The 12,513-nt window shown below is 39.9% G+C and overlaps 1 protein-coding gene across 1 annotated transcript in view; it reads left to right on the forward strand.

Moving 5' to 3' along the window:
* Window positions 1-2,758: 2,758 nt before the first annotated feature.
* The window catches only part of LOC134672204 (dynein axonemal heavy chain 10), a 119,635-nt gene continuing 109,880 nt past the window's right edge, over window positions 2,759-12,513 (forward strand). The window contains exons 1-11 of the mRNA XM_063530105.1: window positions 2,759-2,775; window positions 3,200-3,570; window positions 4,316-4,525; window positions 6,172-6,288; window positions 6,498-6,553; window positions 7,143-7,373; window positions 7,859-7,996; window positions 9,301-9,371; window positions 9,564-9,630; window positions 10,690-10,784; window positions 11,489-11,663. Coding sequence (XP_063386175.1) covers window positions 2,759-2,775; window positions 3,200-3,570; window positions 4,316-4,525; window positions 6,172-6,288; window positions 6,498-6,553; window positions 7,143-7,373; window positions 7,859-7,996; window positions 9,301-9,371; window positions 9,564-9,630; window positions 10,690-10,784; window positions 11,489-11,663 — 1,548 coding nt within the window. The remainder of the gene's footprint in view (window positions 2,776-3,199; window positions 3,571-4,315; window positions 4,526-6,171; window positions 6,289-6,497; window positions 6,554-7,142; window positions 7,374-7,858; window positions 7,997-9,300; window positions 9,372-9,563; window positions 9,631-10,689; window positions 10,785-11,488; window positions 11,664-12,513) is intronic.

Here is a 12,513-nt window from a genome sequence, read left to right on the forward strand (position 1 = left end):
TTCTCTTTGGTGACCACAAAACTTTACAATGAATAAACCGTACAGCAGCCCATCGACACCCCATACTTTGATAAATTATGAAAGCCCTTGTTACCAACATTGAGGCATAGAAATAATCTTATCGAATTAAAATGACTGCTGTTACATTTTGGTGGCACATACCATACTTGCTTTTAACATAGACGTATTATACTTACTTGTCTTTAGGTTGGTATGATTGGTAGTAAAACGTCAAACGTCATTTGAATTGTCGTGAACGTGGAAATACGTGGTTATTTTTTATTGTAATTGGTAAAATAACTTTAGCTGTTATTTAAATGGGGGCCAAATCTTTAAGGAAATGTGAAGTTTGTAGTGGGTGTGTAAGAAGACTAACTACTGACGCATTTTTGGCCAAATTTCCAACTGGTTCCGAACAGTTCCGAACAGGTCGGTAAACTGATGTTTGTATGCAATATTTTCATTTTTTACTTTGAGTCGTTAACAGTTACTAATTTAATTAGTTTTAGTCGTGTACAATCCATGATTAAAACGAAAATATTTTGTGACTAAAGTATTTTTAAGTAAAAAAGTCTAAGTAACCTATGACACGAATAGTGTACGACCAATTTTATCGATAATCTCTTTATTTCAGATGTCGATTATGGGCAAAGCTGAGGAAAAGGAAATGAGGATTTGGCGTATTTATTTGCCTATTCAAAAGCTGAATGGAAACAAGTTCATTTATGGAAATCATTCTCCATCCAGTGCCTTCAATAAAAAGGAACCAGATTAAAAAAGAATGCGCGCGAATTCAGCATTTTGTAATATGCCTACTTGAATAATAAACTATGTTATTTTTATCATGTAAAATAAAATTGTTTATATATATAATGTTCTTTTATTTTATTAATAGGTAGTACAGTAGGTAAATACAGCAGCACGTATCGCACATTTATCGATATCGATAAACAGTAGGTACTGGAAGTGTCGACCCTAGCGTTGTTTTTTTTGTGTTGGTAGTATTGTGTGTGGTTTTTTTTTTTAACAATTATGGCCTGGATGCGAGATCTTTAAGCCTGTATTTGGTGTGTTGGGATATGTACGTTCATAATTCGGTTCGAGGATTGTTCGAGAGTGCCGACTCTTAAAACGTAGTGATTATATGCTCTTTGCCGTACAGTACAAAGTATTTCATGATTATTTGATTGACATGATCTTTTGATTTATCAATATAAAATTATGTTATATGAAGTACATACCTGTACTTTCAGTAGATCATTCCTTAAACCTTATCTTTAAATCAGGTCACTAGCACCCAGTCTAGCACCACACTTATCTTCTGAGTTTCTCTTCTTTTTGTTATATTCAAAACTCATTAATATTTTAAATCCAAATGAGAACCACTTGTTTACGATAATCTTGTGCAAAAAACTTACAATATATATTTCCACAATAATCATAAATAGCACTCCTTCACATTTTTATTCAAGTCGATGCAAAGTTAGGTTAGACCGCCGGCCGGCGAGAGCAAAAATGCGTCTGCTCCTAGTGCTTAATTAAATATCGACTATTCTATCGACATATGGATGTCGATAGAATAGTCGACTTTTAATTAAGCACAATTTTTTTTTTAACTGAGCCATTAGTATTTGTTATTTATTTCATCTTGATACCTCCACGCGTTTCTAAGAATAACCCTAAAACAATCTTCTATCAACATAAAATTATTATTTACACACACACATTTCACATTATTATTTTTAAGCTTATATACTATTTCAATCAACTGATTACAATTATAATCAATTTATCATACTCACGGGAATGTTCGTAACAGATAAGAGTGAGTGACAGTTGTAAATAGATACTTTTCACATACTCGTAACTAATAGACCTCTTTCATATCATATGTGTATTTCGCGATTATAAACAACTACTATTTGACATTGACTCAAATCAATCGGTGTCAATCGTAGAAATTATATTGAGACAAATTAATTTACCATCATTTATATTATCACCATGCCACGCAATAAGAAACAGTGTACTTGGATAGCCAATTACGCGGAATATATAGAAGATCGAGGTGAACATTTATTTTGTAAAAAATGTGAAATCACAATGTTAAATTCCAAATCTTCCTTACAAAGGCACATCAGAAGCAAAAGAAAAAATGCTAATTGTATATTACGAAAATTACATAAAATACTGAATAAATACAAACACTTGGTTTTAATTTTGTTTACAACAATAATTAATACTTCTGCATATCATAACGGTGGTCCAGTACATCGTGTTTGTTTTTATCGACATCGACCAAAGCGTGTGTCCTCGCACTATTAAGCTGTCAACGCATTTTTGCTCTCGCCGGCCGGGGTAATAATTATGTATATATAAGTTACTCTATGCTTTATTGATTTGACCTGCCAGTCCGATACTTACTATACTCTTTGGTCCGATCCACTGTCATGAGAAACTACCTCCAAAGAGTATTCAATCGTGGCAAACAAAGAATATAACACTCACTCAAACCTCACCGCTGTCATAACAACGGTTGCCATGGCCACTTGTTTATGTTTTTGTTTCCAGTCCGTCACTGTTTACTATTGTTTCAATTCTTGTTTAGTCGATAAATGTAATAATTAATTAACGTTAGTTTATTATGCGTATGTCTTAGGATTATTTATATTTAGCTTCAATTCTACAGAGTTGTGGAGACAGTTGACAGGAACATTGAGAGAATTCAGTGATAATACAAATATTTTAGCGTTCCGCAATGTTATCACATGGCAGGTAAGTTTTGAAAAAAATCGTCATTTATACACGGTGGCTAAAATAACTGAATTCCCATTGCGAAGGACGTTTTGAGATTATACTGAGCAAGTTTTAGTACGGGACCAACCCCGAAATCGCGGAAAAATCCCATAGTAAAAGTTGCTCAGTAATAATCCCAAAACCTCCCTACTGACGGGCAACGGGAATGCAGTTATTTTTTAGCCACCCTGTATAGGCCACAAGGGCCACAAGCCCGACACACATAGTTGTGATCACCGTACACTGATGTGCCGTCGGAAACTTTACAAAATTAGGAGATTTTTACATTGTATTTCGGAAACTTCTCATATTTTGTATGGGAATCGAGATTGTCCATTTTCACAACGAAAGTTACCTTTTTTTGTGAAATTTCCCTGAATTTTCCGAGAATTTTTCAACACAGGCATTATTGCACAAAACACGTTGAGCAATTTTACAGTACCCAATATCCAATCCGAATTTCTTGCAGGGCTAAAGAGCCCAGCACGCTCACGGTGCAATCTATAGGTGTGGACGACACCGTCGACCCGATCGACATCAGAAATGACCCTCGGGCTTTATGGATCAAGGACCGCATCACCTCCTTCATGGGTCTCACCGACGAGGACCTGTTCTATAACATGTTCGAAGAGCCGGGGCTCTTGGAGAAGTTCTCCAAGTTTATCGCAGCTCCGATTGGGCCCACTGAGTGGGGGTTGGAAAAAAAGGCGTTTTTCATCACGAAGATTCTTGTGGACAAGCTCATTCATGAGGATAAGGAGTTTACTGAATGGAGTAAGTTGTATCGTTACATAAATGTGATCATTTTATTGAAAATTTTACACTAGAGCCTGTGCGGAAAGAGAATTGGATCCCATACATTTGAAGAATCTTCTCGTTCCGCACAGACTATACACTTTTTTCAGATTTGGGACTTTTTATAGATAGATAGATAGATAGATAGAATACTCTTTATTGGCACACCTCAGTAAAAAGATACAAAAGAAAAATACAATTGATATATATTGAAAAATACAATTGATTTATATTATTCTACTCAGAATCAAGAGCTCTTTCGACCTCGAAGAAAAATGCTCCAAGATTTTTATTAAGTACCAATTTTCATAGACTTTGGAACATCCACATATCTTTATCATCTTGCTCAGTTCTAGCTGTTATAAAAAAGCTAAATTACACTTACTACTACTTACTTGGCTGACGCGATGACCCAAAATTAGTCTTGGCCTTCAACACAAGAGCACGCCACTTTGCTCAGTCCAGAGCGGTATCACGCCAGTAGAGCTTTCGTCGACGCCTACACACAGAGATCTGCCGCAGCTCTATCTGTCCAACGATATTTAGGATGACGAACAGGAGGGCGTCCAACTGGTCGACCCAAGTAGGCCCTTTTGGCTGCCCGATCTTTACGCATCCTTACACTTAACAACAATAAAAATAGTCCACCACTGTTGACTTACCGCAACTGAAAACAAGCTAGCGCAATGTTTCCTATAGGTAATCGATGCATGTCTCCTATCAGGACTAATCCCCCCTCCACCGCCTCCACCGCCCCCGCCGCCGAAGAAGGGTAAGAAGGGTAAGAAGGAAGCAGCGCCAGCGCCAGAGCCAGCAGCGGCACCTTTGGTTTCAGCTGACAAGCTCGACACTCTCAGCATGAAAAGTCTCAAGAGTATGAAGAGCCTTAGGAGTGTCAGGAGCCTTAGAGCTCAAGCCTCTAAAAGCATGAAAGGTAAAACAGAACATAAACAAGTAAATAACCCTCCTTTTGCGTTGCCGTAGTCGGGTAAAAACTAAGCGAAAATTTTCTGCATGTTTGCCTCTACTCCGTAAACATATCTCAAAAAGAAAAAAAATCTCTTATGATATTGATACGTCTATTTGTTTAGGCGTGAGATATCACGACTCCACAATTTTGAAAAAAATTCCGAAAACCGGATCGACAGAAACATTTTTTTAAATCATAGAATCTGGTCACAAATATTCACTAGAATCGGTTGAGTTCAAAATGCCCGAGTCGAAACGTAGTACACCTTTGTTACGCTTCAGTCAAAAATTTATCGGGTAACTTAATCAAGTCAATCAAATCAAGTCAATATAATCATATTCATGACCCTGAATAAGTGAATACACGCCTCAGTTGGAACTTAGGGCCCCCCCACATCTGGCGTCTTTCGAGCGTCGGCGTCTACAATTCTATGGCCGACGTCGACGCAACTGCGCAGCGACGTCCCTTTCCATAGCGCTGGACCAACGCCGACAGACGCCGACGCTCGAAAGACGCCAGATGTGGGGGGGGGGGGGGCTTAACGGCCTGGTGACATTGCGCGACTAACTTCGGCTAAGGCGGCAACCATAGGTTGAAGCGAAACACGTCAACGATCGGACCTTTCGTTCCCACCTATGGTTGTGGCCAGGCCGTTAGATGGAACCAATTACCTTTTATTAATCCTATCTTTCCTTACACCCATGGATGGATGGATTCGATTCGATGGATGGAACGTCCGGTTTGACAACTATAAATACGGCTACCACCAGTTTTGACGTTGACATAACGCACACGTCCAGGTAATTTTAATTTACTTTCTGTACATCTCGCTTGCAGTAATATGCATGTACGAGCGAGATGCATAGAAAGTAAGTTACCTAGACATGAGCGAATACGTCAATGTCTAAACTGGTGGTAGCCCTTCTGTACGATACACTTTACCATGTTTTCAGGTCTTGCTGAGGCAGAGGCTGGAGATGGTAAGATAAACATTTTATTACATTGGTTTTTGTCTTGTGAAGTTGGCTACAGTTCATTTTTTTAGCATTAGAAAGAACTTGCAAGAAGGTAAGCGATCTTGACAAGTCTTTTAATTGAAAAACGCTTTTTAAAAATCAAAAACTATTATTTATGAAAGCAGAACAAAATAAATGATTGTATTAGATTCATAATTGTTACATATTTGCCGTAACTTATTTTTAAAATGTGTTTTTCAATTAAAAGACACATCAAGAGTTTACCTTATTTCTAATGCTAAAAAAACGAACTATAGTTATTGTAAGAAAATACTTAAGTCTTTAGTGCTGCACCATTATTAAATTGGACAACGGGACTTAATCGCGTATTTAAGTTTTAAGATTCACCTCCGACGTTTCGAGGACGGCATTGTCCCCGTCGTCTGGGAGAAGAGTGGCTAAAGTTGACATCAACATCTTCGAGCAGCGCGAGTTTTTCGAACTACCCGTACTTGGTCTTGTTTATCAGTTTAAAAATCGAAAAGTTTAAATCAGAGTTGTACTGAACCATGTTTTTATACGTATAACTAAAAACTTAGGTACTTGAAATTATTGTATGACTAGGGATTTATGAACTTATTAATGCACGTGTAGATATCGACAACACGGCAGTGGCCGGCATAGAAGAGAGCGATACAGAGGGATCGGGCCTCACACTCATAGAGGAAGAGATGCCATTGAAAGCAGAGGATTCCTACTATTTCCCGCCACGTAAGTTGTAGAATGTAGAGATTATCAAAGAAATATGTTCAACTAGTTTTATACTATTTTTAAAACATCAACATGACACATTTCATCTGCAATAAAATTTTGTGAGATTGTGCATGTCAAGGTTATAAATTGCATGAAGGTGGTATATATGTCACCGTACCCAAGTTGGTCATAGTCTAAATATTTACTTACTTGAAATATTTTTTCAGCACCCGAAGACTTAGATCCGGAAATCGACGGAACAATTGAATATTACACAATTATTGTAAGATCCTTTTTTGTCATACTGAATTGATGAATCTTAGTTGATTCCAAACCAGGCGTGGCTCACTCCGCGATTTCGTCGCTTTGCTACAGGTAGCTAAAAGTACATCCGTTCGGCCCCAATTTTGGGGTTTGCCATAAGCCGCGCGTGGCGTTGTCGCCACCTAGCGGCCATATCTGTGCTGATCGTAACAGACGCGTTTTGTTAGGGAGTGAGTCTTCTGTACCTAGTACTATTATTTATTCTGTGACGAAGCCTACTTTTACATATTTCGAATTTGTTAAATGTGTAATGAAAGCATTAAGTACATAGTTTCAATCCACAAATTTCAGCTCTAACCTAACACTACTTTCTTTTTTTGTGGAATGTGAAACAATGAAAACATTTATTTAGAAACAAGATATATACAGTGGTATTACTAAAAGAAATTAATAACTAACTAGTTGAAATCTAAAATAGGCCCTTGAGGCATTATACCAAGGATGCTGGCGGCATTTCCTCGCTGTATCGCAATGCATTCTTGTCGTCGTGGAACTAACAGATCTGGAACTATGAACTACAACTACATTCGTCCATTCTCCTTCAACAGAGACCAGTGCCCCGCGTCATCAAGTACCCTAAGCTCGTGCCCATTTTCGGCGCATTCACCCCACAAGTGTCAAATCGAAAATGCCGCTACATATACTTCGTGAGGCTGGCCCCTCACGGAATACCCCTGGCCGAGACCCCGCAGATCACAATGGCCTCTATGCCTGACAAGTTTCTAGTTGGAATACTGTCGGGAAAAGTTCTTATGAGCTTGGGATTGCAGTTAAAAGAGGTACGTGCAGTCGTCATTAAATATAGTGGAGCAGCCAAGGTGTTCACAAATGTCTAAACACGCCTCTATTGTCAAGGCGTTAGGGTGCTTGTTGAGATATTTTTTAGCACTTCGGCTTTCGACTTAATCAGCCGAAAGTCTAATACTTCACGATGCTCCTCTTCACGATGGGCCAGCGCCGGCCACTCCAATAAGGAACGCATTTATGCGTTAGAGGGAGCAAGTGATATTGCTATCTCATTCTACCGCATGGCTGCTTCCCTTGGAGTGGCCGGTGCTGGCCCATCGTGTAGATGAGCCTTATGGCACAACCTGCCAAAATCTACATTATAAATGCGTAAGTAACATATACAAATAAGGCACAGCCACAAATCCAGGCGACCCGTGACAGACAGTCCTGGCAAAGAATTACTAGGGGAGCCGACCCCAAATGATGGTACGAGTATTAAGGCTAAAAGTGGAAATTTTGTTTTTGGTTGTTTCAGTCGTTCATACCGCTATTCAAGAGGCAGTTCCGAGATATCTCCGTGATGGAGGAGGACGACGATGGGGCTCCGCTGACTCGCCAAGTGTCCTTCGCAGGGGGACATGGAGATCGGGAGACTGACGAAGGAGCTACACAGGTAATCTTCTTCTTCTTCAGCGTGTGTTCGCCCACCGTTGGGCATACGCCTCTCCAATCTCTCTCCATTTTGAGCGGTTGTTAGTCTCCCTTATCCAGACTGGTCCTAAAGTCTCCTTTATGTCATCGGACCAACGGGCGGGTGGTCTGCCTACACTTCTTCTGCCTAGCCGGGGTCTCCACTACAAAACGTCTACCGTTCGTCGTGGAGTCGGCACATATGCCCTGCCCAGGCCCATTTTAGCCGGGCGACCCTGTGACCTATGTCGACCACTTTTGTGCATTTTCGGATGAGCTCGTTTCGGACTCGATCGCGAAGTGTTATGCCACAGGGCTATAACCGCGAAAATCGAAATTCGCAAATTGCGGGGATTTTTCTCTGTCACTCTAATTAGTAATTACGCCTTCATTAGAATAAAAGAGAAAGATCCCCGCAATTTGCGAATTTCGGTTTTCGCGGTAGCCGCTCAGGTAATGTTGGTTTCTATTTACCCATCCACAAACGAGAAATTACCAAGACAAATGGAATTTTGATTTATCAAAATAAATACTCAAAATTGATTGGAACCGTCCACATGGACTGGAATAATAGAATCAACCCGGTCCGGTGATCAGAGGCGTATTTTAAGGCCAGTTAGATTCGCCGCCCCACTAAGTGATGATAATGTAAATGATAGAAGAAAAACCCTGTTTTGCCGCCCCTTGCAGCCTGCCGCCGCGGGCCATGGCCCCCTTGGCCCTAGGGTAAATACGCCCCTGCCGGTAATAAAACACAATATAACCAAACTTTGTAATTCGTGTTGTGAATTCCTAAGTTTGCACTGGGGTATTTCCGGTAGAACTTCAAAATGGTTTAAAGGCATCCGGCTAGAAGATATACCGGAAATAAATAAATAATAAATACTGACGGTTCTAATCAGGGTAAGTGCAGTCAGCAGCAGAAGTTGCTACGCGGGCGAGGTGGTCAGAATGATCTTGACGCGACTTTATTGTTAAGAGAATAAGAGCGTGTCAAGTTAATTTTGAACATCTCGCCCGCTTAGCAACTTCTGCTGCTGACTGTACCTACAGGATATTATTTTTGTAAAGACGGAATCGTATTTAATACGCATGTTAGTGGTTGAATCAGGAATTCTAGATTGCCATTTTCTGGCTAACTACATTTACCTAGGATTAGATGGAAGTGAATTGTCCTCTTAGTACCTACTCGTACAGTCTGATACTTACTGAATTATTTCGTAACCAATTCAGAATTTAATTTTAAGATCTGTGTATAATATCCAAACCATTTTTTTCCGCAATTAGGTGAACTACCTTCGCCCTTCAGACTATCGCAGGATGTCAAACATAGCAAGAGGCGAAAATGCAGAAAAGAGGTAAATATATGCCTATATTCTGTCCTAAGAATTGTCGTATCATGACTTCCATCGTTCCAAATATTTGAAATAAATGTATGTGAGACTTTTAAAACTAATTGTTGACTTCATAGAGAATATAGTAGATCCTGAAAAAGATAGTAGACTTTATTTTAGCTAATTATGTAAGTAAGTACCTATTTGTTATTTCAGAATCAAAAGTATGCGTGCCGTGTCAGGTGTAGCTTCTACACGGTCTACTAAATCAAATTTTGTTACTGTAAGTATTTTTGACTTTACACTCCTCGAGATCTTAATCAAGTTATTATAAGCTCATTCTTTTGTCCGGGTTTCTACTAAATTATTAATCATACTAGTTTCAGAAAAATATTTTACATTTAAAAATAACATATTTTAGCTCAATCAGGCACTGGGAAGTAAAAAACAAAGCTGTGAGTTACCAAAATGCTTTTATAGACATATTGGCGTACAGCCTGGCAAAAAAGAGTAGAAATTAAAATGTGGCAACACTGTAGTGTCGTCCCTTTCAAATCAATTTATGTAAGACAACGGGACGACACTACAGTGTTGCCACTTTTTAATTTCTACTCTTTTTTTGCCAGGCTGTATATTACAACTACAGGCTTTTATTTAACTTGAACTGTTTGTTAGTGGGGATCATAGACTAGCAATCCTCTAAACCGAGTTTAGAGCAATTATTTCATGCAACCGATGATGCCAAAAATGCGGGGGTGCGCGGGACGAGGTGAGCGAAGTCCCGTGCCGTGATTGGTCCGTTAAAAGACACGGACGTCACACAAACACACTTTCGACTCGAACATGGAGTAAAATTACCGTATGCGTGGCAGAGGGGGTAGCGCGACTATGCTAAGTCTGGTGGATGTTTTGTCTGTGGTGTGGGTTAAATCTTGGAAGCTAGTTTTGACTAACTTCCCGATTTCCGATTGAGCTGAAATTTTGCATACATAAGTAAATTGGATGACAATGCAATATTATGGTTAACTGGAAGAGATCCCATTCAAGGATAAGTTCGCCTTTGCTGTATTTAATTGACTCTGTAACTGTGTTTCTCGTGTTTTTATTTCTATGTACAATAAAGTAAATAAATACATACATACATACATACATATTATGATGACATAGAGCTGATCTGATGACAGAGACAGAAGGTGGATTGGGAACGCAAAATGTTGTGTTTTGAGTTGTTTGTATTGTCTCGATGAGTATTAGTTGCCTGTAGATATAAAAGAACTTACTCTCAGCGATAAAAGCTTGTACCAAATCTGAAATTTTTGCCAAAAACTTATTTTTTGTTTAGATTGACGAGGAAGGTGATCACTTACCAACCCAGGGCAAGACTGCAGCTGACGAAGTTACGAGTGATATAGCAGACCTCATCGGAATCGTTGACTGGTAACCACATGTCTTTGTTCTTACTAGCTTAATTTGTATAGCAACGCAACTCGATAATATTTGAGATAGACTACCCGTCTTTTGATAGACTGCCCATGAGGTGGACGGACCAAATAAAGGCAGCAATGGACGGCCCCTTGCACGAATGCGCTAAACGCGCAGGCGTCAGCGAGGAGTGGAGGCGAGCCGTCAAACGTGTCACAAAGGGAGACTTCCAATGATGACCACGACCGCTCTGTCAAGAGCGGACTTCTTGATCGGGTCACGATCAAGAAGAAGAGACCCGTCTTTTTCTAACTATGTTAACAAAAGAGGGACGGGTAGTCTATCTCGCCGCGAGATATTGTCGCGCCAATCATGTGCTAGAAAATAGCAGACAAAAAGAAAACATTTCACAGCACATAAGTGAAATTTCATTCTATGGAACTTGCTAACTATGTAAACAAACCGCCATATTGAAATTGTCAAAAAATGATGAATTTAGCGACTTTTGTTTACATAGCAAGTTCCTTAGAATGACACTTTATGGCTCCTCACACGATGGGCCAACGCCGGCTACTCCAAGGGACGCAGCCATGCTGTAGAATGAGATAGCAATATCACTTGCTCCCTCTAACGCATAAATGCGTCCCTTGGAGTGGCCGGCGTTGGCCCATCGTGTAAAGGAGCCATTAGCTACATTCAAATATCACCTTTATTTCCAGGACCACAGAGCACATCGAGGGCGAGATCCAACTGCCCATGCCGGTGATTCCAGCACTGCAAGCGGAACCAGTGATCCCGGACTTGAAAGATGAGCAGTTTGTGAAACAGCTCCAAGAGGCCGTCAACATGTGGGCGAACCATATCGATGAGACCATCAAGGCTTGCTTGGGGAAGGTATTTGATTACTATTGAAGTAATTGCGTGGGGAAGGTATTTGATTGCAACTTCAAGAGGGCGTCAACATGTGGGCGAACCATATCGATGAGACCATCAAGGCTTGCTTGGGAAAGGTATTTGCTTGCTATTGAAAGTATTGAAGTAATTGCTCGGGGAAGATATTTGATTGCAACTTCAAGAGGGCGTCAACATGTGGGCGAACCATATCGATGATACCATCAAGGCTTGCTTGGGGAAGGTATTTGATTACTATTGATGTAATTGCTTGGGGAAGGTACTTGATTGCAAATCCAAGAGGCCGTCAACATGTGGACGAACCATATCGATGAGACCATCAAGGCTTGCTTGGGAAAGGTATTTGATTACTACTGAACCATTGAGCGTGTCCAACTTACACTAAGCAGTACAGGAGGCCTAGCCAAATCAATCGTTCGCAGAGAAATTAAACGAAACGATTTGTCTCGTCTCTAGCGCACTAATACGGAGAGTGATAGAGAGACAATTAAAAAAGCTTTACGTTTCGTTTTCTGCAAACGATTGTCTTGGCTAGGCCCCCAGATGTGCAAGTTGCAGAAAGTTTTCAATACATTGAGAGCACACACACATTTCAGAAAAAATCACAGGAAATGGAAAATTTTGTTTTCCTATACCTACAAAATTGTATAAAGAAGTAACGCAAGTGTGGAAACTTTTCGACGGCACATCAGTACTAAGCACTGTATTTACACAAAAAAACAATTTGACGCTCATAAGGGTCCTTAAAGTTGGGTAGACTGTTATGCTTTTAAGTAATTTTTTGACAAACTGAGCGTAATGTAAAGCACCACAACTTTTAAGAGTTCTCGGC

Source organism: Cydia fagiglandana, chromosome 16, assembly GCF_963556715.1.
Source record: "Cydia fagiglandana chromosome 16, ilCydFagi1.1, whole genome shotgun sequence".
NCBI lineage: Eukaryota > Metazoa > Arthropoda > Insecta > Lepidoptera > Tortricidae > Cydia > Cydia fagiglandana.